Source organism: Octopus sinensis, linkage group LG2, assembly GCF_006345805.1.
Source record: "Octopus sinensis linkage group LG2, ASM634580v1, whole genome shotgun sequence".
NCBI lineage: Eukaryota > Metazoa > Mollusca > Cephalopoda > Octopoda > Octopodidae > Octopus > Octopus sinensis.
Window position 1 is genome coordinate 207,652,250 of NC_042998.1, and position 26,619 is coordinate 207,678,868.

General features: G+C 42.1%; 1 protein-coding gene across 5 annotated transcripts in view; it reads left to right on the forward strand.

Annotated features, from left to right (window-relative positions):
• The window catches only part of LOC115228206, a 59,475-nt gene extending 33,064 nt beyond the window's left edge, over positions 1-26,411 (forward strand). For 4 of the 5 annotated variants that reach the window (XM_029798847.2, XM_029798861.2, XM_029798866.2 and 1 more), the window contains 6 exons: positions 4,142-4,323; positions 10,913-11,077; positions 15,412-15,531; positions 20,088-20,289; positions 23,342-23,550; positions 25,941-26,411. In XM_029798847.2, coding sequence (XP_029654707.1) covers positions 4,142-4,323; positions 10,913-11,077; positions 15,412-15,531; positions 20,088-20,289; positions 23,342-23,550; positions 25,941-26,210 — 1,148 coding nt within the window. In that variant the 3' untranslated portion in view covers positions 26,211-26,411. Of the gene's footprint in view, positions 1-4,137; positions 4,324-10,912; positions 11,078-15,411; positions 15,532-20,087; positions 20,290-23,341; positions 23,551-25,940 lie in introns of all 5 variants that reach the window. The other variant, XM_036500725.1, reaches the window with a different exon arrangement.
• Positions 26,412-26,619: the final 208 nt, after the last annotated feature.

Here is a 26,619-nt window from a genome sequence, read left to right on the forward strand (position 1 = left end):
TCAAACTAGGAATACCTTTTGATCATGAATCTCTTCAATCAAGGATGACCTGGGATTAAACAACAGTTGTAACCACAAGCTTGGGAATAAGGGATGCAGTGGGTATGGTGTTGGTACAAGCTCACCCCCTAAAACTTTTGTGGGGTAATCAAAATGCTTTGAACATCCTCCTGAAAAACTTCATTGTCAAACCCAACCAACCACATGGTTCCGGGTTCAGTCCCACTGCGTGGCATCTTGGGCAAGTGTCTTCTGCTATAGCCCCGGGCCGACCAATGCCTTGTGAGTGGATTTGGTAGACGAAAACTGAAAGAAGCCTGTCGTATATATGTATATATATATATGTGTGTGTGTGTGTGTGCGTTTGTGTTTGTCTACCTAGCATTGCTTGACAACCGATGCTGGTGTGTTTACGTCCCTGTCATTTAGCGGTTCGGCAAAAGAGACCGATAGAATAAGTACTGGGATTTCAAAGAATAAGTCCCGGGGTCAATTTGCTCGACTAAAGGCGGTGCTCCAGCATGGCCGCAGTCAAATGACTGAAACAAGTAAAAGAGTAAAAGAGTAAGTGTAGAAACATTTTTGGACTGATTTGAAGAATTACCTTTCCATTATAAATTTTATTAGATTTGATTGATGTACAAATGTAATGATAATAATTATTATTATTTTACCTGGTATTTCATCTGCCACGAAGGCGGCGAGCTGGCAGAAACGTTAGCACGCCGGGCGAAATGCGTAGCCGTATTTCGTCTGCCGCTACGTTCTGAGTTCAAATTCCTACGAGGTTGACTTTGCCTTTCATCCACTCGGGGTCGGTAAATTAAGTACCAGTTACGCACTGGGGTCGATATAATCGACTTAATCCGTCTGTCCATCCTTGTTTGTCTCCTCTGTGTTTAGCCCCTTGTGGGTAGTAAAGAAATAGGTATTTCGTCTGCCGCTACATTCTGAGTTCAAATTCCACCGAGGTCAACTTTGTGTTTCATCCTTTCGGGGTCGGTTAAATAAGTACCAGTTACGCTCTGGGGTTGATGTAATCGACTTAATCCATTTGTCTGTCCTTGTTTGTCCCCTCTGTGTTTAGCCCCTTGTGGGTAGTAAAGAAACAGGTATTTCGCCTACCGCTACGTTCTGAGTTCAAATTCCGCTAAGGTCGACTTTGCCTTTCATCCTTTCAGGGTTGATAAATTAATATACAATGAAATTATTGTGTATAGTGCTCAGGTGCCCTACAACTCATCAAAGGTGCACGTACAGTACATAGAATTATGTACAAAAGTCAGGAAAGTGAACAGTGTATGAGTCATGATATATGATGGTGAGTCAAAAAATATTGCCATTTTGTTTAGGACAGGTATAATTACCAATACAGGAACATGTATCATACATCAAAAGGAAGCTTATTACGAGTCTATTGTTTTTCCTTTTGGCAAGAAATCGACCAGAATGATACCTTGAGCATCCCAAAAGACAGCTGCCATGATTTTTCCAGCTGACTTTCGCGTCTTAAACGTTTTTGGTGGTGGTGACATAGAGTGGCGCCATTCCATTGATTGCCTCTTTGATTCCGGTTCATAAGGATGAAGCCATGTTCCATCAGCCTTTGGAAGAAGGTGTTGTCTTTTTGACTTTGTAATGAAGAAGTGTCTCAAAGAACAGTTAACAGAATTTTACGGGGCAGGGATACATGCTCTCATTCGAAGGTGGAACATTGCCATTGAGAGAAACGGTGACTATGTTGAGAAGTAGGGATGAGATCCACAGAGGACTAGCTTCATTTTGATGTATGATACATGTTCCTGTGTTGGTAATTATACCTGTCCTAAACAAAAGGGCATTACTTTTTGACTCACCCCCGTTCATGTGTGTATGTGTAGTGTTGGCAAATTTCAGGAAGCATGGAGGTTTTAAAGGATGCAATGTCACGGTAACTAACAACTGATGCAGGTAGTCTGTTCCATGCTTCAGCAACTCTGAGTGTGAAAAATTGTTTCTGAAAATCATGGGAGCTGTGCTGTTTTCTGATTTTGTAGGGCATGCCCTCGTGTGTTAGACACATGGAGCTGAAAAAGGGGCTCAAGGTGGTTGTTGGCACAATGGTTAATAATTACCAAGTCAGTTGCCAGACGTCGGAGCTTCAATGTATTTATGTCCAGGGAAGCAAGAGGTTCAGAGTATGGTAAATGTCTGACGGAGGGCATTCGCTTGGTTGCACTTCTCTGAACAGTTTCCAGGAGGTCAATGTCCTGAGTAGGATAGGAGTTCCAGACTGGTGTTGCAAATTCCAAGTGTGGCCCACCATAGCCATATAGAGCCTTAAACAGCTAGCTGGAGAGGGCTTGCTGAGTGATGCCAAGACACTCTCAGCCTTCTTGACAATTTTAGAGATGTGCTTTGTCCAACGCAAACCGTTGCTGACAGTAATGCCCAGGTTACATTCACAAGAAAGCTTTTTGATATTAGTGTTGTGGAGAGAGTAAGTGGACACTGGGTTTTTGTCCTCCCAAAATGCAAGGGGCGAGCTGGCAGAATTGTTAGCTCGCCGGGCGAAATGTGTAGCCGTATTTTGTCTGCCGTTACGTTCTAGGTTCAATATCCGCTGAGGTCAAATTTGCATTTCATCCTTTTGGGGTCGATTAAATAAGTACCAGTTACACACTGGGGTCAATATAATGGACTTAATCCGTTTGTCTGTCCTTGTTTGTCCCCTCTGTGTTTAGCCCCTTGTGTGTAGTAAATAGGTATTTTGTCTGTCTTTACGTTCTGAGTTCAAATTCCGCCGAGGTCGACTTTGCCTTTCATCCTTTCGGGGTCGATTAAATAAGTACCAGTTACGCGCTGGGGTCGATATAATGGACTTAATCCGTTTGTCTGTCCTTGTTTGTCCCCTCTCTGTTTAGCCCCTTGTGGGTAGTAAAGAAACAGGTACACTTATCCACAACCATCTTGTTGAAACACTGGGTTCGATGTAATCAACTATTGTCCCCTCCCTCTAAATTTGAGGCCTTGTGCCTCAAGTAGAAAGGATTATTTTTCCTGGGTTCAACATGATGACCTGACAGAATTGTAAGCAAGTTGACTACTGGGCAAAATGTTTGGTGGGATTTCGTCTATATTTACATTCTGAGTTCAAATTCCACTGAGGTTGACTTTGCCTTTCATCTACTCAGGCTCAATAAAATGAGTACCAGTTGAGTGCTGGGGGTCAATGTAACCCACTTATTCTCTCCCTCGAAATTGCTGGCCTTGTGCTATAGTTTGAAGTCATTTTTATATCAGGTAGAAACTCTGTAAGATGCACCAAGTGTAAGCTATGGACACGCACCCAACAGCAGAACTGAAGACACCTCCGAGAGGGGGGACCCCGCCACGTCAAAACGGTAGAAGAGTAGGGGCCGAAACCGGACGTGGTTCCTCCTGATGATGTCTTGAGCTAACTGGATCCTATAAAGGAGCTGTTGTGGTAGCATACCACAAAACACGGTTGTAATTCCTCCTCTATAAGATGCATCAAGTGTAAGCTATGGACACATAAGAGGTGCAGCAATATCAAAGGAAGGCTAACTGGGAAGATAGTTTTTGTATGTGGCAGATGCTCAGGAGCAATAAACACTGAAAATGTGCAGAGAACAACAACTGCCACATTCCAGGGAGAAAAACTAGAAGTAGTTGATAGCTTCCGTTACCTAGGTGACCAAGTCAGTAGTGGGGAGTGGGTGGATGCTCTGAAAGTGTAGCTGCTAGAATAAGAATAGCTTGGGCAAAGTTCAGAGAGCTCTTGCCTCTGCTGGTGACAAAAGGCCTCTCGCTCAGAGTAAAAGGCAGACTGTATGATGCATGTGTATGAACAGCCATGCTACATGGCAAACAAGGACAGACAAGCAGATTAAGTCGATTATATCGACCTCGGTGCGTAACTGGTACTTAATTTATTGACTCCGAAAGGATGAAAGGCAAAGTCGAGCTCGGCGGAATTTGAACTCAGAACGTAGTGGCAGACGGAATACCGCTAAGCATTTTGCCCAGCGTGCTAACCTTTCTGCCAGCTCACCGCCTTAGAAAAGTGGACATGTTAAAACAATGATAATGATGATGTTTGTTAAACCCTTGACTGACCACATCGTTCTCTCTTTTGCAGCAACAGGTGTAGCACCAAAGGCCAGCATGCCTGATTTAGAAATTGCTACTGCTGATTATGACGAGGATGAACGTGAAGGCAAAGGTGTTCTCTTCATCGGCTTTACTGCTTTAATAGTCATCGGAATTCTGCTCCTGATTATATTGTTGCCGCTGAGTTTTAGTTACCTTGACTACTACGAGGTAAGTATCCGGCTTCATTTTTACCTGTCTCCATCATTGCTCTGTCTGTGTGTGTGTGTGTGTGTGTGTGTGTTATATTAGAGGAGTTGGCAGAGTCGTTACCACGCCGGGCGAAATGCGTAGCCGTATTTCGTCTGCCGTTACGTTCTGAGTTCAAATTCCGCCGAGGTCGACTTTGTCTTATCATCCTTTCGGAGTCGATTAAATAAGTACCAGTTACGCAGTGGGGTCAATGTAATCGGCTTAATCCCTTTGTCTGTCCTTGTTTGTCCCCTCTGTGTTTAGCCCCTTGTGGTTAGTAAAGAAATAGGTATTTTGTCTGCCGTTACGTTCTGAGTTCAAATTCCGTCGAGGTCGACTTTGCCTCTCATCCTTTCGGGGTCGATTAAATAAGTACCAGTTACGCACTGGGGTCGATGTAATCGACTTAATCCCTTTGTCTGTCCTTGTTTGTCCCCTGTGTTTAGCCCCTGGTGGGTAGTAAAGAAATATATTAGAGAAAAAACCAAAAACCAGGTCAGAACGAGTATTTCAGGTTATTCAGAATAATTTGATTAGGGTAACGTGAATTCACCTTACCCTAATTAAATTATTCTAATTAAATTACTCTAAATGACTTGAGATACTCGTTCTGCCTTGGTTTTGATTTTCCCTCTAATATAGTATATACTGGCTATAACGGAACCCTAACAGAGATCCCTAGATCCAGCCTTAGCTCTGATCTTGGAACCTAAGGGTTGACCAACTATAGCACTTACTCAGCGTACCTGTTCGTTTAAATCAAAAGTGAACTAAATCCCTCATATTCTCTCTTTATCTCTATATGTGTCTATGTGTGTGTGTGTATGTGTGTGTATATATATATATATATGTGTGTGTGTGTGTGTGTGTGTGTGTGTGTGTGTGTATATATATGTATATATATATATATATGTGTGTGTGTGTGTATATATGTACATGTATATATATATATGTATATATATGTGTATATCCATGTCAGCATGGAAAACGGACATTAAATGATGATGATATATACCTGGTTTGTATTTTACTTCAGCTTGGCCTTCCCCTAAAAAATTTCAATTTTATGTGTGACTGGCTCCTGTGCCGGTGGCACATTAGAGGCACTATCCAAACATGATCAATACTAGGCCCACCTGACTGGCTCCTGTACCAGTGGCACATGAAAAGCACCAACTGAACGTGGCTAATGCCAGTAACCACTGATTGCCCCCTGTGCTGCTGGCATGTAAAAAGCACCCGCTACACTCTGAGTGATTGGCGTTAGGAAGGGCATCCAGCTGTAGAAACCTTATAACAGTAATAATAATAATAATAATAATAATAGTAGTAGTAGTAGTAATAATAGTATCAATAATAGTAATTATAATTTGCAACATGTATGGACTTAACAGAGCAAAATATTGGTATGACCATAAACCCGAAGGCATCATCGAAAATGATAATGCAAAGATCCTATGGGATTTTATGATTCAGTGCAACCATGAGATAGAGAATAGGAAGCCGGACATAGTCTTAAATGAGAAAGAAAACAAACTATGCTGGATTATAGATATAGCATGCCCAGCTGTCAACAAGGTATGCGATAAGGAAGAAAGAAAAGTTTAGAGATATGACAGGTTAGCTTGGGAAGTTAAGCAGTTGTGATCGATGAAAAAGGTGGTAGTAGTACCAATAATTGTCAGATCCCTGGGAAGTGAGTAAAAATCTTGAGAAGTACATGGAACAAATAGGGGCTGCAATAAGAGTGGAGCACTTGCAGAAAACAGCACTGCTTGGAACCGCTTGAATACTCCGGAAGGTACACGAAAAATAAGAGGTGTTACCTCAGTTCACTGGTAGTGAACAGCTGACACCGTAGTATATCTGCAGTGTTAGAAGCTGTGCAAAGGCAATGAAAATAATAATAATAATAATAATAACAACAATGTTTCAAATTTTGCCAAAAAGGCTAGTAGTTTTGGAGGAGGGGGTTAAGTCAATTAGATCAATCCCAGTGTTCAACTGGTACTTATTTTATCAACCCCAGAAGGATGAAAGGCAAAAGTGACCCTGGTGGAATTTGAACTCAGAACGTAGCAACAGGTGAAATACCGCTACGCATTTTGTCAAGCATGCTAACAGTTCTGCAAACTCACCACCTTAATAACAATAATAATAATAATAATAATAATGATAATAATAATAACAATAATAATAATAATAATCCATTCTACTATAGGCACAAGGCCTGAAATTTTGGAGGAAAGGACTATTCGATTACATCGCCCCCATTACGCAACTGGTACTTGATTTATCAACCCCAAAAGGATGAAAGGCAATGCTGACCTCGGTGGAATTTGAACTCAGAATGTAGCAATGACTGAAACACTGCTAAGCATTTCATCCAGTGTGCTAATGATTCTGCCAGCTCACTGTCTTTGATGATGATGATGATGATGATAATAATAACAATGATAATAATAACCCTTTCTACCATGAGCACAAGGCCTGAAATTTGTGGTGGAGATAGCCAATTACATCAACCCCAGTACACAACTGGTACATATTTTATCGACCTTGAAAGGATGACAGGTAACGTCTACCTTGGTGGAATTTGAACTCAGAACGTAAAGACAGCTGAAATGTCGCTAAACATTTCGCCTGGCATGCTAACAATTCTGCCAGCTTATTGTCCAATATCAAAAAGAAAGAAAAATACTGAACTGAACATGTGACAGAGAAAACGGAGAAATAAGAGATGAGGTATTTAGTTAGGAATGCGAATTTAATAGGATTTACAGACAAATGTACTTTTAATCAAAGGTGACTTCTCAGACACAGGTCAGCAACCTTACTGATTCACTGTCACACACACACAGACACGCATACTCACACACACACACACACACACACACACACACACACACACACACACACACACACACACACACATACATACATGCACACACACACACATGGACATTATTGTGCGCTTAATTGCAAGAACATGGCTTCACGTGCTAAGTATGCTTCCAGGAAGTTGATTTGACCATGGAAGTCTGTGGTTTGCTCACAGAATTATAGAACTTTGTGAGTCACAAATAAATTTGTCTCACTCTCTCTGTCTGTCTATCTTTCTACATGCCTACCTACCTGTCTGTCTGTCTGTCTGTCTCTCTCTCTCTATCTATCTATCTATCCATCCATCCACCTGTGTATGTATGTATGTATGTATGTATCTGTCTGTGTGTCTGTCTGCCCGTCCATGTGTCTGTCTGTCTATCTTTCTATTTGTCTCTCTCTCTGTCTCTCTCTATATCTATCTATCTATCTATCTATCTATCTATCTATCTATCTATCTATCTATCTATCTATCTATCTATCTATCTATCTATCTATTTATCCCTTTCTATCTCTATCTGTCTGTCTGTCTGTCCGTCTGCGTACCTGTCTGTCTGTCTGTCTATCTGTCTCTCTGTGTCTTTCTCTCTGTCTCTTTCTATATCTATCTATTTATCTGTCTGTCTATCTATATCTGTCTGTCTGTCTGTCTGTCTGTCTGTCTGTCTGTCTGACTGTCTCTGTCTATCTGTCTCTCTTTATCTGTCTGTCTGTCTGTCTGTCTGTCTTTCTTTCTTTCTTTCTTTCTTTTTCTTTCTTTCTTTCTTTCTTTCTTTTGTTCTCTCCCTTGTTTCAGCCGTTAGACTGTGGCCATACTGGGGCACCGCTTGAAGAATTCTTAGTTGAGCCAATTCACTCTGGCACTTCTGATGTCTTTGTAAAGCCTGGGACGTATTCCATTGGCCTCTTTTACCAAAACTCTGTTATTGAGGGGCTAGTGGGGGTGGGTGGGGGGGTGGAGACACAGACTCAAGGAGTCTCTCTCTCACACACACACATACGGACACATGCATACACACATGCAATTGCACACGTACACCACACACACACACACACACCACACACACACACACTCACACACACACATACACCACACACACACATGCACACACACATACACACACATGCATGCATGCTCACACACACACTCACACACACACTCACACACATACACACACGTACAGTCACACACATGCGTGCTCACACACTCACACATGCACACATGCATACACACACACACATACACACACTCTCACACACACGTACACATACGGACACACACATGCATGCTCATACACTCACACATGCACACACACACATACACACACTCTCTCTCACATACACACTCTCTCTCTGACACACACACTCTCTCACACACACACACACATACACACACTCTCTCTCACATACACACTCTCTCTCTCACACACACACACATACACACACTCTCTCTCACACACACACTCTCTCTCTCACACACACACACACATACACACACTCTCTCTCACACACACACTCTCTCTCTCACACACACACACATACACACACTCTCTCTCACACACACACTCTCTCTCTCACACACACACACACATACACACACTCTCTCTCACACACACACTCTCTCTCTCACACACACACACACACACACACACACACACATACACACACTCTCTCTCACATACACACTCTCTCTCACACCACCACACACATACACACACTCTCTCTCTCACACACACTCTCTCTCACACACACACACACATACACACACTCTCTCTCACACACACACTCTCTCTCACACACACTCTCTCTCACACACACACACACATACACACACTCTCTCTCACACACACACTCTCTCACACACACTCTCTCTCACACACACACACATACACACACTCTCTCTCACACACACACACATACACACACTCTCTCTCACACACACACACACACATACACACACTCTCTCTCTCACACACACACACACACACACACACACACACATGTGCATGCATTTGTGTATCTGTTCAAAGGAATAGGGTTTTCCACTCTGCAACCCTTTAACTCTCAGATTGCTCTGTCAAATGCAATGCTTGGTTATTTCCTCCACCTTAGCAGAGGCAGAGGTATTGTTTTCACTCATATTTGTTTCTTTCTTTGTCTGTGGACAAGATATCTCAAGAACCACTGGATGGATTCGGATGAAACTTTCAGGGATATTTGGCCTCATGTCTGGCATGAACTGATCAGATTTTTGGATCGATCCAATGCTGGACAAGGATTCTGGATTATTTTTCCTGTTTTTTTACTTTGAGAGCAATCAGATTCATTTTTAGTTTTCTCGTTTGTGAGAGCAGTTGAGTTTATTTCAGATATTCTCATTTAAAAAATCCTCCCTGGCTAATCATTGAGAGGACTTTGGTGTTGCACTCCCTGAGTGCCCTTGTTAATATTACTGTTCACTTTCCTTTCAATTAATCCTGGATTATCTCGCAGCTTTGAGAATTTCAATGATTCCATTGTTTACTTTTAGAACGGCATTGTAGGGTAGGTGTGCAGACACAGGAAAGTCACTTTCCACTTCAAATCTTTTGGATACCAACCTACCTGTCGTTTTAAACCTTCAATCAACATTTCATGTTCATTTATGAACCAAACATCACCATCATCATCATCACCACCACTACCACCACCATCATTATCACCACCACCACCATCACCACCACCACCATCACCACCACCATCATCATCACCACCACCACCATCATCACCACCATCACCACCACCACCATCAACAATATCACCACCACCATCAACATCATCACCACCATCAACACCACCACCACCTCCATCACCATCATTGTCATCATTCAACATCTGTTTTCCATCCTGGCATGAGTTAGACAGTTTGACCAGAGCTGATAAGCCAGGGAGCTGCACCAGGTCCCAGTTTCTATTGCTTTCATTACCAACCCAGCTGAAACCATCTCTAGCTCTGTAGTACAAATGTCTTGTTTTCAAAAGTTCTGAATTAAAATCTCCCACCAAACCTTAGTCACAATTTATGTTCCTAACATTAGCTGAATGATAACCAAGTAATTTAATTAATATCTTTCATCATCATCATCATTTAACGTCCGTTTTCCATGCTAGCATGGGTTTGACGGTTCAATCGGGGGTCTGGGAAGCCAGGAGGCTGCACCAGGCTCCAGTCTGGTTTGGCAGTGTTTCTACAGCTGGATGCCCTTCCTAACGCCAACCACTCCGTGAGTGTAGTGGGTGCTTTTTACGTGCCACCGGCACAGGGGCCTGAGGAGCCTGCCAAACGGCCACGGTCGGTTGGCACTTTTTACGTGTCTCCAACACAGACACCAATCAAGCTTTTTTTTCTATTTAAAGTAATTGAAAGATGCACAGAGCATCTCAAAATAAACACAGTAATGAAAGGGTTAAGAGATATAATTCTGGAGGGATTAAATCCAGAATTACATTCAACTTTGTCTTTCATCCTTTCAGAGTTGATAAAATAAGTACCAGTTAAACACTGGGAGCTCAATGTAATCATGTAATCGACTTACTCCTCTCCCACATTTTCTGGCCTGGTACCAATTTGAAACTAATTAATTTTGAAACTAATTAATTAACAAAATATATCTTGATTATGACCATAATTGATTTTCTGTTTCAGCTGGGTGTCGTCCGCAACAAAGTTACCGGCAGTGTTAGCTTGGACCGTGTCTATTCCAACGGACGTTACGTCATTGGGCCATCACATGAATTTAAAGTATTCAAGGCAGACGCCCATGTCGAGTACATCAACAACATCCGAGTGTTTACATCAGATAAACTTGAAGTAAGTTTGTTGCAGAGTTTTGACCCCTTTCAGGGGCCATTTTCAGCTTCTTTGTTTCAGATGGTGAATTAGCTGTGCAGTTGAGTTGGTAATGTGTTTTCTTGCGATTCTTTGCACCTTAGGTTCAAATACTACCAAAACCAGTTTTGCATTTAATTCTTTCCAGGCAATAAAAAAGCATTATAAGGCACAAAAAGAAAATGACTCTCCCCAGACACAACAGAATAAAAAAGCAGTTCTGTATTTAAGAGATGAAGAATTAATATATTATTTACATTATTTACATTTGACAGATATTTGTCCTCATCTTGCTTGTTGTTAACACAACGTTTCGGCTGATATACCTTCCAGCCTTCATTAGCTGTCATGGGGGAATTTTGAATCTGGGTTCTCATGGGCATATGGCATAGTGGTTAAGAGCACAGGCTACTAACCCCAAGATTCCATGTTCGATTCCAGGCAGAGACCTGAATTATAGTAATAACATTGAAAAATACCTTAGGAATGAGAACCCAGTTTTGAAATTTCCCCAAGACACCTGGTGAAGGCTGGAGGGTATATCAGCCGAAATGCTGTGTTAACAACAAACAAGATGAGGACAAATATCTGTCAAATTGCATCATGTCTGCATGTATTCAGTTTGAGTGTTTTATACTGTCACTAATACATATGTGAAGGCATGTAGCTTAGTGATTAGGGTGAATAATAATAATGATAATAATAATAATAATGATGGAATAACAACAGAAAAAAGATGGTATAGGCACACACCAGAAAAGGTCTCAGAAAACGAGAAAGCAACCATACTCTGGGATATGCCAATACACACAGATAGAGAAATTAAGGCCAATAGGCCAGATATAGTTGTTAGAGATCATGAAGGAAAAAAATGCTTTCTAATTAATGTATCAATACCAGCAGATGACAACATGTCTCTAAAAGAAATGGAGAAACTTTCGAAATACAAAGACCTGGAAATAGAGGTAACTAGAATGTGGAATCTAAAAACAGAAACAATTCCTATCATAGTAGGTGCATTAGGCATGATAAAAAAATATTCAGACAAATACATAACAAAAACACCAGGACTTACAAACACATATAACATACAGAAAATTGCACTACTAGGCACTGCACACATCCTACGCAGAACACTTTCCATACAATAACCATCAGAGCATCACAACAAATCACAGCACATACCCAAGGGACACAGATCTGCGCTCGGTGGTGAAGTGAAAGCACGCTATAAAAATAAAACTACTGAATAATGATGATGATGATAATAATAATAATATCGAAAAATACCTTAGGAATGAAAACCCAGGTTCAAAATTTCCCCAGGACACTTGATGAAGGCTGGAGGGTATATCAGCCAAAATGGTGTGTTTATCAACAAACAAGATGAGGACAAATATCCGTCAAATGTAAATAATGTAAATATAAAAGCAAAACCTCCACTTTGTGTTGGACATAAAAATTGCCTTTTTGGTGTTAATACTGCTTTTGTTGATTTTTATTTTTATTTTTTTCTGTCTTGCAAGGTACTTGGTGACCCTGTCAGTGCAGGGGCCACTTAAAAAGCATCCAGTCCACACTGTAAAGTGGTTGGAACTTGGAAGAGCATCCAGCTGTAAAAACCCTGCCAAGACAGAGACAGAAGTCTGGTGTAGGCTTCTGCCTGGCCGGCTCTTGTGACCGTCCCACCCATGCCAGCATGGAAAGAGGATGATAAACGATGGTGATGATGATGATGAAGCCTTCTGGCTGTTTGCTCCATCAGTGCCTGCAAAGACACTGGAATTCTGTTTGTCATTGACAGTGTGATTCAACTATTATGTCACTGCAGGACGTCTGTCTCTGAGGAGTCCCAAGCAGGGTGAAATCATGTGATCTGACAGATCTGGGATCTATAGCAGATAGTTCTTGTCAGCCAATGGTATAAATATAAGGCGGCAAGCTGGCAGAAACGTTAGCACGCCAGACGAAATGCTTAGCGGTATTTCATCTGTCTTTACGTTCTGAGTTCAAATTCCGTTGAGGTTGACTTTGCCTTTCAACCTTTCGGGGATCAATTAAATAAGTACCAGTTACGCACTGGGGTCGATATAATCGACTTAATCCGTTTGTCTGTCCTTGTTTGTCCTTTCTGTGTTTAGCCCCTTGTGGGTAGTAAAGAAATAGGTATAAATATGAGTGCTCTTATACCCCATGTGTCCATGTGAGAAGTCCTCTCTCTGAATAGATAACAGTATTTGGTGTTCTAACAAAACGTTGATAAAAATGAAAGGAGTTCCAATCCAAGTTGGTGGAATGCTAAGAACCTCAGCCTGGATGTCTTTTGGTAGTTGTTGCAGGTTTTTACATTCTGCGTTCAAATCCTACTAAGACCACCTTTGCCTTCCATTCTCTTGAGGTGGATAAAAAAAGGTACCATACCAAGGTAGTGGGTTGGTGGAACTATAAGAATCTCACAGTAGATACCTTGTGGTATTTCTTCCGGTTCATGTGTTCTGAGTTCCAAAGCCACCATGGCCCACTGATGTAGTAGACTAAATCCAACACCCAGTGATATTTGAACAAATTCTGGAGGCAAAGTGGCTGAGTTCGTTTTGAGCATTGGGCCCTCATGGAGGCAATGAATGAGATCTTTGGCATTAAGTCATGCTTGAGAAGAAGAACCATTGAGCTGAGCAAAATCACAGTCATAGCAGATACCAGTGTGAAACAAATGGCACCTGTGCTGGTGGCATGTAAAAGCACCTGTTACACTCTCAGAGTGGTTGGTGTTAGGAAGGGCATCCAGCCATAGAAACCATGCTAAATCAGACTGGAGTCTGGTGCAGCCTTCCAGCTTACCAGCCCTGGTCAAACCGTCCAACCCATGCCAGCATGGACAATGGACATTTGGCACTCAGCAGTTGCCAGTGCCGCTGGACTGACTCCTATGCAGGTGGCAAGTAAAGAAACACCGTTTCGACCCTGTGCTTGAGGAGATCCATTGAGTCAAGTACACCAACATCAAAAATCAATGGAAATTGTAGTTGTGATCCCTGTGCCGGTGGCACATAAAAAGCACCATCCAAATGTGGCCGATGCCAGCGCTGCCTTGACTGGCTTCCATGCCAGTGGCATGTAAAAAGCACCAACCAATCGTGGCCGTTTGCCAGCCCCCTCCGGCACCTGTGCTGGTGGTACGTAAAAAGCACCTACTACACTCACGGAATGGTTGGCGTTAGGAAGGGCATCCAGCTGTAGAAACATTGCCAGATCAGACTGGAGCCTGGTGCAGCCTCCTTGCTTCCCAGACCCCGGTTGAATGTTCCAACCCATGCTAGCATGGAAAATGGACGTTAAACAATGATGATGATGATTTGTGAAGGTGTATAGCCAAGTGGTTAGGGCATTTCCCTCATGATAGTTAAGTCATAAATTCAATTCCCAGACCAAGCAGTGTATTGTGCTCTTGAGCAAAACACTTCATTTCATGTTGCCACAGTCCACTCAGCTGAAAACGGCTCACCCTGCAACAGACCAGGGGGTAATGTTGGCCTTCTCGCCTATCCAGTGGAAGTAGCATCATCATCATCGTTTAATGTCTGCTTTCCATGCTAGCATGGGTTGGACGATTTTGACTGAGGGCTGGTGAAGCAGATGGCTGCACCAGGCTTCAATCTTGATCTGGCAGAGTTTCTACAGCTGGATGCCCTTCCTAACGCTAACCGCTCCGAGAATGTAGTGGGTACCTTTTACGTGCCACCGGCATGGGGCCAGCCAGGCGGTACTGGAAACGACCTCACCCGAATCTTTTTACACATGCCACTGGCACAGGTGCCAGTAAGGTGACGTTGGTAATGATCATGCTCGAATGGTGCCCTTTTATGTGCCACCGACACAGAGCCAGTTGGCTGCTCTGGCAACGATCATGTTTGGATGGTGCTCTTTGCACCCTACTAGCACGGGGCTTAAGTGCCAGTAAGGCGATGCTGGTAACGATCACGCTCAAATGGTGCCCTTTTATGTGCCACTGGCATGGAAGCTGGTTAGCTGCTCTGTCAACGATCATCCTTGTATGGTGCACTTTGCACCCTGCTAGCATGGATGCCAGTCGTCGAATTTGATTTTGATTTCACTTGCCTCAACAGGTCTTTGCAAGCAGAATTTAGAAAGCTAAAAACAATGCCCAGCACATTTGGAACCAGTGATGTATAACATCGTCCGATTGTCTGGTCAGTTATGGGACTTGATCACACAATATTCTGATTTATGAAATATGCAGTTAGGGGCCTAACCCCTGTTTCCGAATGCACTACAGAATACCTTTTTATTTGCAGGTGGGACTTTCAGGTGCCTTTCAATATTTTCTTCGACTGAATCAACTGGCTTACCTACACAAGAAATATGATGTGTATTACAAGGACAAGGTAGTGAAGAAAGCTAACGAAGCCATAAAGGTAAGTGAACTATTTAAAGGACAAACCCATTACTTCTAATATCAGAAATGAATTGAGAGTTTTTACTGACTTATGATGGCGGTTCATTGTCTGATAAGACCACTGGCAGGTATGTAATGATGATAGCCAGGTAAGGCTTTTGGTTGTCACGGATTTGAAGAGCATAACAAATGAAATGAACAGATTTCATGTTAGATATGTTTTTGTCATTCATTAACACATACACACACACGCACACAAGCACACATGTACACACACTATCACACACGTGCATACATATACACATGCCTGTATGTGTAAAATAATGTATAATAGTTAATGATGTATACATATATATATATATATAATATATATATAATATATATATATAAAAAAAATATATATAATCTATCATACAATTATATAATAAAGCACCGTCTTAACGTGGCCGATGCCAGCGCTGCCTTGGCTGGCTTCCGTGCCGGTGGCACGTTAAAAGCACCAACCGATCGAGGCCGATGCCAGACCCCCCCTGGGACCTGTGCAGGTGGCACGTAAAAAGCACCCACTACACTCGTGGAGTGGTTGGCGTTAGGAAGGGCATCCAGCTGTAGAAACACTGCCAGATCAGACTGGTGTAGCCTCCCGGCTTCCCGGACCCCGGTCGAACCGTCCAACCCGTGCTAGCATGGAAAACGGACGTTAAACGATGATGATGATGATATATATATATATCATCTACATCTTTATCTGTATATTTACCTTCCCTAAGATGTTATTACTTGATTTGAAAACTTATATTATTGGAAAACCTATATAAATTGGCTGAAGATTACTCAGCATCTTAAATCTGGTGTAATATTTACAGCTTTTAATAAAATGTTGTAGTATGAAACAATTGTACCAAATCACCGGAATCATTCTTATTGCTTATTTTTGATTATAATCACCCCATAAATTTTTTATGGATAACACCATACAAAATTCTGGTGCATCTAAATTAAGTACCATATTCATTTGAATCTAAATTGTTGCTGATCTTATATATATATATCTATTATATATATATATATATATCAGCAAAACTCAGGGATAAAAAATCTGCAGATGGGGAAGAACCTTCTACTTGCCATGTTCTTTTGATAAAATTAACCTCCTCTGTCTATATAATATCTACTCTCTTTTGTAATGTGGCAAATGAATAAGTATAAAAAGGTACATTGTCTGTTTAAAATTAAAAAAATTCCTATATGTGGCTGAAGATTGCTCTACATTTTTTAAAACTGATGTAATACTTACATTGTTTAATAAAATGAAGTAGCATGAAACGATTGTACTACTCTAACCTTGGATATCCTTGTTGCTTATTTTGAGTTATATAAGCTATATATATATATATACACGCACAAGGAGCACTCTGTCGGTTATGACGACGAGGGTTCCAGCTGATATGATCATCGCAAAACAGCTTGCTTGTGAATTAAGTGCAAGTGGCTGATTACTCCACAGACACGTGTATACCCCTACGTATTTCGCAGGAGATTCAACGTGACACAGATGTACAGGCTGCCCTTTGAATACTGTGTAACTCTCATTTTTGCCAGCTGAGTGGACTGGAGCAGTGAAATAAAGTGTCTTGCACCAAGGACACAACGTGTTGGCAGGAATCGAACATCACGAACCTTACAATTGTGAGCCGAAGCCCCAACCACTAAGCCATGCGCCTACACACACACACACACACATATATATATATATTATATATTATATATATATATACACCACACACACATATAACTGTATATCTGTCTATGTAAATATCTCCCTCCCTCTGTCTCTCTCCGTCTCTCTCTCTCTCTCCTCTCTCTTATATATATATATATATATATATACACACACACACACACCACACACACACACACACACCACATCTATATCTATCTGTTTGTCTGTCTGTATAATAATAATAAAGGGTAAAATCATAAATGAGTTTTACCAAGTGGTCAGCGCGAAAATATAACCTCATAGGTAAATTCATATAAATATTTTATATATACATAATTATAACAAGGGCTTGGCTTGCACCTCACCAGCACTGAAAATAGACGTCAAGTCACTATTACCACCATAAATTTATAGTGGCAATACTGTCTTCTGACGTCTATTTTACAGTACGTGGTGAGGAGCAAGCCAAGCCCTTGTATAATTATGTATATAATTATAAAATATTTATATTATCTATCTGTATATGTGTGTGTGTATGTATATATATATATATATCCGAATGTGTGTGATGCCAGCGCCGCCTTGACTGGCTTTTGTGCCAGTGGCACGTAAAAAGCACCAACCGATTGTGGCTGCTGCCAGCCTCCACTGGCACGTAAAAAGCACCCACTACACACATTGAGTGGTTGGCGTTAGGAAGGGCATCCAGCTGTAGAAACACTGCCAGATCAGACTAGAACCTGGTGCAGCCTCCTGGCTTCCAAGACCCCAGTTGAACCGTCCAACCCATGCCAGCATGGAAAACGGACTTTAAATCCTTAAAAATGTTTTAGCCCGAAGGCCACGGCCATGCTGGGGCACCACCGCTCTCTACAGAACTTCTATGGAAATCAGAGCCAGCATTGTAAATTTCGAAATTTCGTATCTGAATACGTCCATGTAAACAGTGCGATCGAAGGTAGAAGAATAGGTAACAAAGGGTGTATATCTATATACATTCTTGCACCTTCCTCAGCATCAAATGCAACCTGTTGACCATCCATGAACACATTGTATAAAATAACCACTATTAGTTACAACAGATTACGTTCTGAGTTCAAATCCCGTGGAGATCAAGTTCGCCCGCTGCCTCTTCTGGACTGATCAAATAAATACCAGTCATGTACTGGTGTTACTGGTAGACACTAATCATTTCCTCTCCAAATTACTGGCCTAAATTAAGAAAAAAAATTAATTAATAAAAGCAAAAACGTTTGGCTTTTCAAGGGAGAGAAGTTATTTTATGCAAATTACTTCCCTTGCATTATTTCAGGAAATACATTTCGCGTTAATTTTCAGATGTCTCTTTTTAAATAACAATTGCTGCGTGGAAGGTGTTTATAAGCCATTTTAAAACACGCACAAAAACCGTTAGATTCACTTGAACATTTAAATCTAATTTACCAAAATATTTTCGCCGCTTTTAGACCGCGACCTGTTCACTGGCAAAATTCTGTGCTGCTAAATTTTTGCCTTATTACCTTGAGGTGAATGTCTGTTTCAGCAGTACTAAACTCTTTACTCTTTTACTCTTTTACTTGTTTCAGTCATTTGACTGCGGCCATGCTGGAGCACTGCCTTTAGTCGAGCAAATCGACCCCGGGACTTATTCTTTGTAAGCCCAGTACTTATTCTATCGGTCTCTTTTGCCGAACCGCTAAGTGACGGAGACATAAACACACCAGCATCGGTTGTCAAGCAATGCTAGGGGGACAAACACAAACACACACAAACACACACACACACACACACATATATATATACATATATACGACAGGCTTCTTTCAGTTTCCGTCTACCAAATCCACTCGCAAGGCATTGGTTGGCCCGGGGCTATAGCAGAAGACACTTGCCCAAGATGCCACGTAGTGGGACTGAATTATATGAACGAATTTGCCAAAACTACAACCATCTGAAATACATTTGTAACAGTCAGATAAACTTGATAATAGATACGGTAATCCCTCGCCATATCGGGGTTCACCCAATATATTTAAGCTTACGTCGATTCCTCCATGGAGTTGCTTTGCATTTATAATAAAATAAATCATCATCATCGTTTAACGTCCGCTTTCCATGCTGGCATGGGTTGGATGATTTGACTGAGGTCTGGCATACCAGATGGCCGCACCAGGCTCCAGTCTTGATCTGGCAGTGTTTCTACAGCTGGATGCCTTTCCTAATGCCAACCACTCCGAGAGTGTAGTGGGTGCTTTTTACGTTCCACCGGCATGGGGGCCAGTCAGGTGGTTCTGGCAATGGCCACGGCCACGCTCAAATGGTGCTTTTTATGTGCCACCTTCACAGGAGCTAGTCCAGCGGCACTGGCAATGACCTCGTTCGAATGTTTTTTCACTTGCCACCAGCACAAGTGCCAGTAGGGTGACACAGGTAAAGATCACGCTCGAATGGTACTTTTTATGTGCCACCGGCACAGAAGCCAGGCAGCTGCTCTGTCAAAGATCACGCTCGGATGGTGCTCTTAGCGCTCCACTTGCACGGATGCCAGTCATCGAACTTGATTTCGATTTCACTTGTTTCAACAGGTCTTTTCAAGCAGAGTTTTGTGTCCAATTATAAAAATGATTTTTCAAAATATACGATACAGTACTGTTTCTACTTTGTGGATTTTCCCGTATCACAGGGGAGTTTTGGAACATAACTACCACGATTGTCAAGGGGTTACTGTTTGGATAAATACTTTGGCAGACACTACATACCTGTAGACATTTCCACATATGCACCTCCATAGATATACAACAGGCTTCTTATAATTTTTGTTTACTCTATCAAAAAACAAACTTCTCTTTCAGAATGTTGTAACTGGTTTCACCACCCGAAGTGTCTTTAAAGAGCGAAAGAGATTGGAAGATGCATTGTTGCTGGGTTTACAGACCACTCTTGGAGGTATTTGTTGCCATCAAGGCTGTATACAGCCTGAAATTGAAAATAATTCCACAAACGTTACCGTGACTGTGCCGCCAAGTGGGAATGGTGAGATCAGCAATGCATTTAGTCATTGATTTCTTAATTATTTTTATTATTATTTTATTATTATTATTATTATTATTATTATTGTTTATTTTGTTTGTGTTTATTGATTTGTGTGAAGCCATGACTGAATCTGTTCACACAGTTGGATGAAGTCCTTACAACCCTGAACCGACTCGATTGAGCCTGTTTTCAGAGATGCATGATATTCCTATAACTACTAGCCAATGTTGTTGTTCATCATCATCATCATCATTATCATCATCATCATCATCATCATTTAGCATCCGTTGTCTATGCTGGCATGGGTTGAATGGTTTGACCACAGCTGACAAGCTGGAAGGCTGCACTAGATTCCAGTCCGGTTTAGCATCATTTCTATGGCTCGATGCCTTTCCTAATGCCAACCACTCTGAGAGTGTAATGGGTGCTTTTACGTGCCACCGGCATGGGTGCCAATTTGCATGAAACTGGTATCTGCCACGACTGCAATTTTGCTAGACTCAATGGGTCTTCTTCTGAAGTACGACATAGTACCAAAGATCTTGGTCATTGTGTCCATGTGGCCCAATGCTCGAAAGGAGCTTTTATATGCCACCAGCATTGGTGCCATTTGTGTGACACCAGTATCTACCGCAACTGTGGTTTTATTTGGCTTGAGCACAGCACAATGCCAAAGGTCTTGGTCATTGCCTCCGTGAGGCCCAACACTTGAAAAGAGCTTTTCACGTGCCACCAGCAACAGCCATTCGCCTCCATGAGGCCCAACACTCAAAAGGTGCCTTTTACGTGCCACTGGCACAGGTGTCAGTTACGTGACACTTAGCATCAGCCACAATTATGATTTCATTTGGCTTGAGGGGTCTTCTCAAGCACACCATATTGCCAGACAAACAAAATAAAAAGGTGCAGGAGTGGCTGTGTGGTAAGTAGCTTGCTAACCAACCACATAGTTCCGGGTTCAGTCCCACTGCGTGGCACCTTGGGCAAGTGTCTTCTACTATAACCTCGGGACGACCAAAGCCTTGTGAGTGGATTTGGTAGACGGAAACTGAAAAGAAGCCCGTCATATATATGTATATATATATGTGTGTGTGTGTCTGTGTTTGTCCCCCTAGCATTGCTTGAAAACCGATGCTGGTGTGTTTACGTCCCCGTAACTTATCAGTTCGGCAAAAGAGACCGATAGAATAAGTACTGGGCTTACAAAGAATAAGTCCCGGGGTCGAGTTGCTTGATTAAAGGCGGTGCTCCAGCATGGCCGCAGTCAAATGACTGAAACAAGTAAAAGAGTAAAAGAGAGAGAGAGAGAGAGTTTCCTTGAGTAAAGTATAAAAATGTTGAATGCGTTACGATATCGTTTTATTCTTTTACTCGTTCCAGTCATTTGCCCGTGGCCATGCTGGAGCACCGCCTTTAGTCGAACAAATTGAGCCCAGGACTTATTCTTTGTAAGCCTAGTTCTTATTCTATCAGTCTCTTTTGCTGAACTGCTAAGTTATGGGGATGTAAACAGACGAACATCTGTTGTCAAGCGATGTTGGGGGGACAAACACAGACACACACACATATACGATGGGCTTCTCTCAGTTTCCGTCTACCACATCCACTCACAATGCTTTGGTCAGCATAAGGCTTTAGTAGAAGACACTCAGCCGAGGTGTCATGCAGTGGGACTGAACCCATAGTCATGTTGTTGAGAAGCAAACTTTTTACCACACAGCCATACCTGTGTCTATAGAGGAGAATTTTTTATTAACAGAAGTGGGAGTGCGGTAAGATGCTTCCTCCTCAACCATATGGTTCCAGGTTCAGTCCCACAGTGTGGCACCTTGGGCATGTGTCTTGTACTATAGTCTGAAACCAACCAAAGCCTTGTGAGTGGATTCGGTAGACGGAAACTGAAAGAAGCCCCATCATATATATATATATATGTGTGTGTGTTTGTGTGTCTGTGTTTGTCCCCCTCCATCACTTGACAACTGATGCTGACATGTTTACAGTCCCGTAACTTAGCGGTTTGGCAAAAGAGACTGATAGAATAAGTACTAAGCTTACAAACAATAACTCCTGGGATCGATTTGTTTGACTAAAGGTGGTGCTCCAGCATGGCCATAGTCAAATGATTGAAACAAATAAGAAAATAAAAGAATTTATCTATCTATTTATTTATTTATTTATTTATTTTTACATTATTTACATTATTTACAGCTGTGGTCATGCTGGAGCACATTATTTACATTATTTACATTTGACGGATATTTGTCCTGATCTTGTTTGTTGTTAACACAACGTTTCAGCTGATATACCCTCCAGCCTTCATCTGGTGTCTTGGAGAAATTTCGAACCTGGGTTCTCATTCCTAAGGTATTTTTCGATCATCATCATCATCATCCTCCCCCTCCCCTACCCCCTTCATCCCCCCTCCTCCACCTCGGAATCTTAGGGTTAGTAGCCTGTGCTCTTAACCTCTACACCATATGTCCGAATTTGATTCCAGGCAGTGACCTGAATAATAATAATAATAATAATAATAACAACATCAAAAAATATCTTAGGAATGAGAACCCAGGTTCGAAATTTCTCCAAGACACCTGATGAAAGCTGGAGGTTATATCAGCTGAAACGTTGTGTTAACAACAAACAAGATGAGGACAAATATCCTTCATCATCATCATCATCATCATCATTTAGCATCCGCTTTCCATGCTAGCATGGGTTGGACGGGTCAACTTGTGTCTGTGAAGCTGGAAGGCTTCGTCAGGCCCAGTCAGATTTGGCAGTGTTTCTACGGCTGGATGCCCTTCCTAATGCCAACCACTCCGCGAGTGTAGTAGGTGTTTTTTACGTGCCACCTGCACAGGTGCCAGACAGAGCTGGCAAACGGCCACGAACGGATGGTGCTTTTACGTGTCACCGGCACGGGGCCAGACAGAGCTGGCAAAAATAATGTAAATAATGTGCTCCAGCATGACCACAGCTGCATGGCTGAAACGAGTAAAAGAGTAAAGATGTAAATAATGTAGGTAATTGCTCATCTCTTAAATATAGAACTGTGTTATTTCTTTTTGCTCAGATTGCTTTGAGGGATGTAAACCAAGGAAGAACTGTACCGAAGCGGATTATGGGATGTTTGTTGATGTGCGTTACTTCCAACTGGGACCCGTGGATATCCCTGATGACCTCGATCAGAGTTTCTTGAATACGCTGGTTTTAAGGGCCAGTGCTGAAAGACAGAAGTATTTCCAGGCTGCGCAATTAGTCCGGAAGGAAACAGAACAGAAGGTAAAAACCAAATATTGGTTCTCAGACTTTCAGATCATCCTGATCATCATCATCATCATCATCATCATCATCATCATCATCATCATCATCACCACCACCACCACCATCGTCACCACCACCATCGTCACCACCACCATCGTCACCACCACCATCGTCATCACCACCACCACCACCACCATCGTCATCACCACCATCATCACCACCACCATCATCATCGTCATCACCACCACAACCATCATCGTCATCACCACCATCATCATCATCATCACCACCACCACCATCGTCATCACCACCACCACCATCATCATCGTCATCACCACCACCATCATCAACCACCACCACCACAACCATCACCACCACCACCATCACCACCACTACCACCATCGTCACCACCACCACCATCGTCACCACCACCACCATCGTCACCACCACCATCGTCACCATCACCACCACCACCATCACCACCACCACCACCATCACCACCACCACCATCATCACCACCACCACCACCATCATTATCACCACCGCCACTATCATCATCATCACCACCATCATCATTGTCATCGTCATCATCATCATTAAATGTCCACTTTCCATGCTGGCATGGGTTGGATAGTCTGACAGGAGCTGGCAAGGCTCGTTATGACGAGGGTTCCAGTTGATCCGATCAACGGAACAACCTGCTCGTGAAACTAACATGCCAGTGGCTGAGCACTCCACAGACACGTGTGCCCTTAACGTAGTTCCCGGGGGGAGATTCAGCATGACACAGAGTGTGACAAGGCTGGCCTCTTTGAAATACAGGTACAACAGAAACAGGAAGAAAGAGTGAGAGAAAGTTGTGGTGAAAGAATACAGTAGGGTTCACCACCAGCCCCTGTCAGAACCTCGTGGAGCTTTAGGTGTTTTCGTTCTATAAACACTCACCAATGACCAGGCTGGGAATCGAAACCTCGTTCTCACAACCTCGAGTCTGCTGCCCTAACCACTGGGCCATTGCGCCTCCACGTAAGAATGTTTACACACATACAACAGATTTCTTTCAGTTTCTGTCTGCCAAATTTTCTCACAAGGCTTTGGTTAGCCTGGGGTTATGGTAAACGTCTCTTGCTCTGGGTGCTATGCAAAGGGATTGACCTCTAGGCCACTTGGGTGGAATGTGAGCTTTCAAACTGGAAAGAAAATAGTGGAAATACAAGACGAGAGGATACTCTAAGATCATCATCATCATCATTGTTCGACCGTGGTCGAGACTTTCATAGTGTTTTCAAATGGCTAACAATGTGTGCGCGCGCCACTACTACACACATTGGAAAGCATTGTACAACCAAGTACTAAAGAAGATCTTTCCTCCTCCATGAAACAAAGCTGTTCCCCCTGGACGTCAACCCAGTATTTCTAAGCTACGGACCGAGTGATTTATTGTAAGGTTATCTCCCTAGACAGATTGCCTTCACTACGGCTAAGGAGCCCTTTCTAACCCATTCTACTCTAAGATACTGACCCGGCAACTAAAGTGAGATCGCAGCCATGCATGCCTGGCCCAGTTAAGAGTACCCTTGATGCGTCAGGCGATATATACTTGAGAAGACCTGTTGAGTCAAGTAAAACCAATATCGTAGCTGTGGCCAGTGCCCTCTCACTGGCTTCTGTACTGGTGGCACGTAAAAAGCACCATCTGAATGTGGTCGATGCCAGGCCCACCTGACTGGCACTCATCCCGGTGCCACGTAATAAACACTATCCAAACGTGATTAATTCCAGGCCCACCTGACTGGCCCTCATGCCTGATGGCACGTAAAAAGCATCCACTACACTGATGAGTGGTTGGCATTAGGAAAACATTGCCCGATCTGATTGGAGCCTGGTGCAGCCTCCTGGCTTTCCAGACCTCAGTCAAACCGTCCAACCCATGCCAGCATGGAAAACGGATGTTAAACGACGTCGACGATGATGATGATGATTATCTTTATATATAAAAGTGAGGTTGTGAGCTGTCTGTCTCCTACGATTTAGATTCCTAACTACTCCCACATTTTGCGGTGTAGTTTAACCAAAACCGGGTATCTTATAGTCGTCATTCATATCGAGCCCTTCTGGGTATTAGCGTGCGTCTACGATGAGTCTACGATTTAAAAAAAAATTACCATCATTTTTTTCCCATTTTAATGCCTTTTTTCGCTATTATATAAGGGAAGTAACTCTCTAAAAATGTCTACGTTGAGTCAACGATTTAAAAAAAAATTTACCATAATTTTTTTTCCATTTTTAATGCATTTTTTGCTATTTTTTGGCTATAACTCTCTGAAAATGCCGGGCGATACTGCTAGTTTAAAATATAATCTTATTATGTTCAAATAAACCAAACAATTTTTCTATATTCCCAACAGGTTAAGAATTTCGAGAACCATGCTGCTGAGATTTTAGAATCGGCCAAATCTGACTCAAAACTCATAACACAAACGATGGATGCTAACGCCAGTTTTACTGTGGAGACTGCTCGAATTACAGGATTGAAAAACCTTTATTCAACTCTCAATCTGACCGATATGAGACAACGAAATAAGTTTGATTATCTTCGCTCTTTACAAAAAGTTAATGATTTGCGCTTAACAATTGGTTATAATCAAAAGATTTCTGGTTCATTCCCCAGGGTTTGAGATTTTTTAAAGTTGAGCTTATCACTGCCAATCGATGTTTATTATTATTATTTTTTTTTTGTTATTTGTTTATAATTTAATGTATTTTCATGAAGAATATTAATGCAAAGTGTAACACTGATTCTGGAGAGTAAAAGCCAGGGATGACCCTAATGCCAAACATTTGTAGAATTAACATCAAGAATAAAAGAGTGAAAAAAATCTTTTTAAATATCTTCGTTTGTTTTGTGAACTTTTTTTTAACAGTTGAGACGATGTAAAAATTGTTTGCCAACATAACATGGCAGTCCTGGGTTAGGACGAATGTTGCTGTAGTTCAGCCCCAGGAGACATCGTCTCCGGCTGGGTATACGACACGATCTGTGGCCTTCTATTTTTGAACAAGGGCACAGATCATGTCGTATAGCCA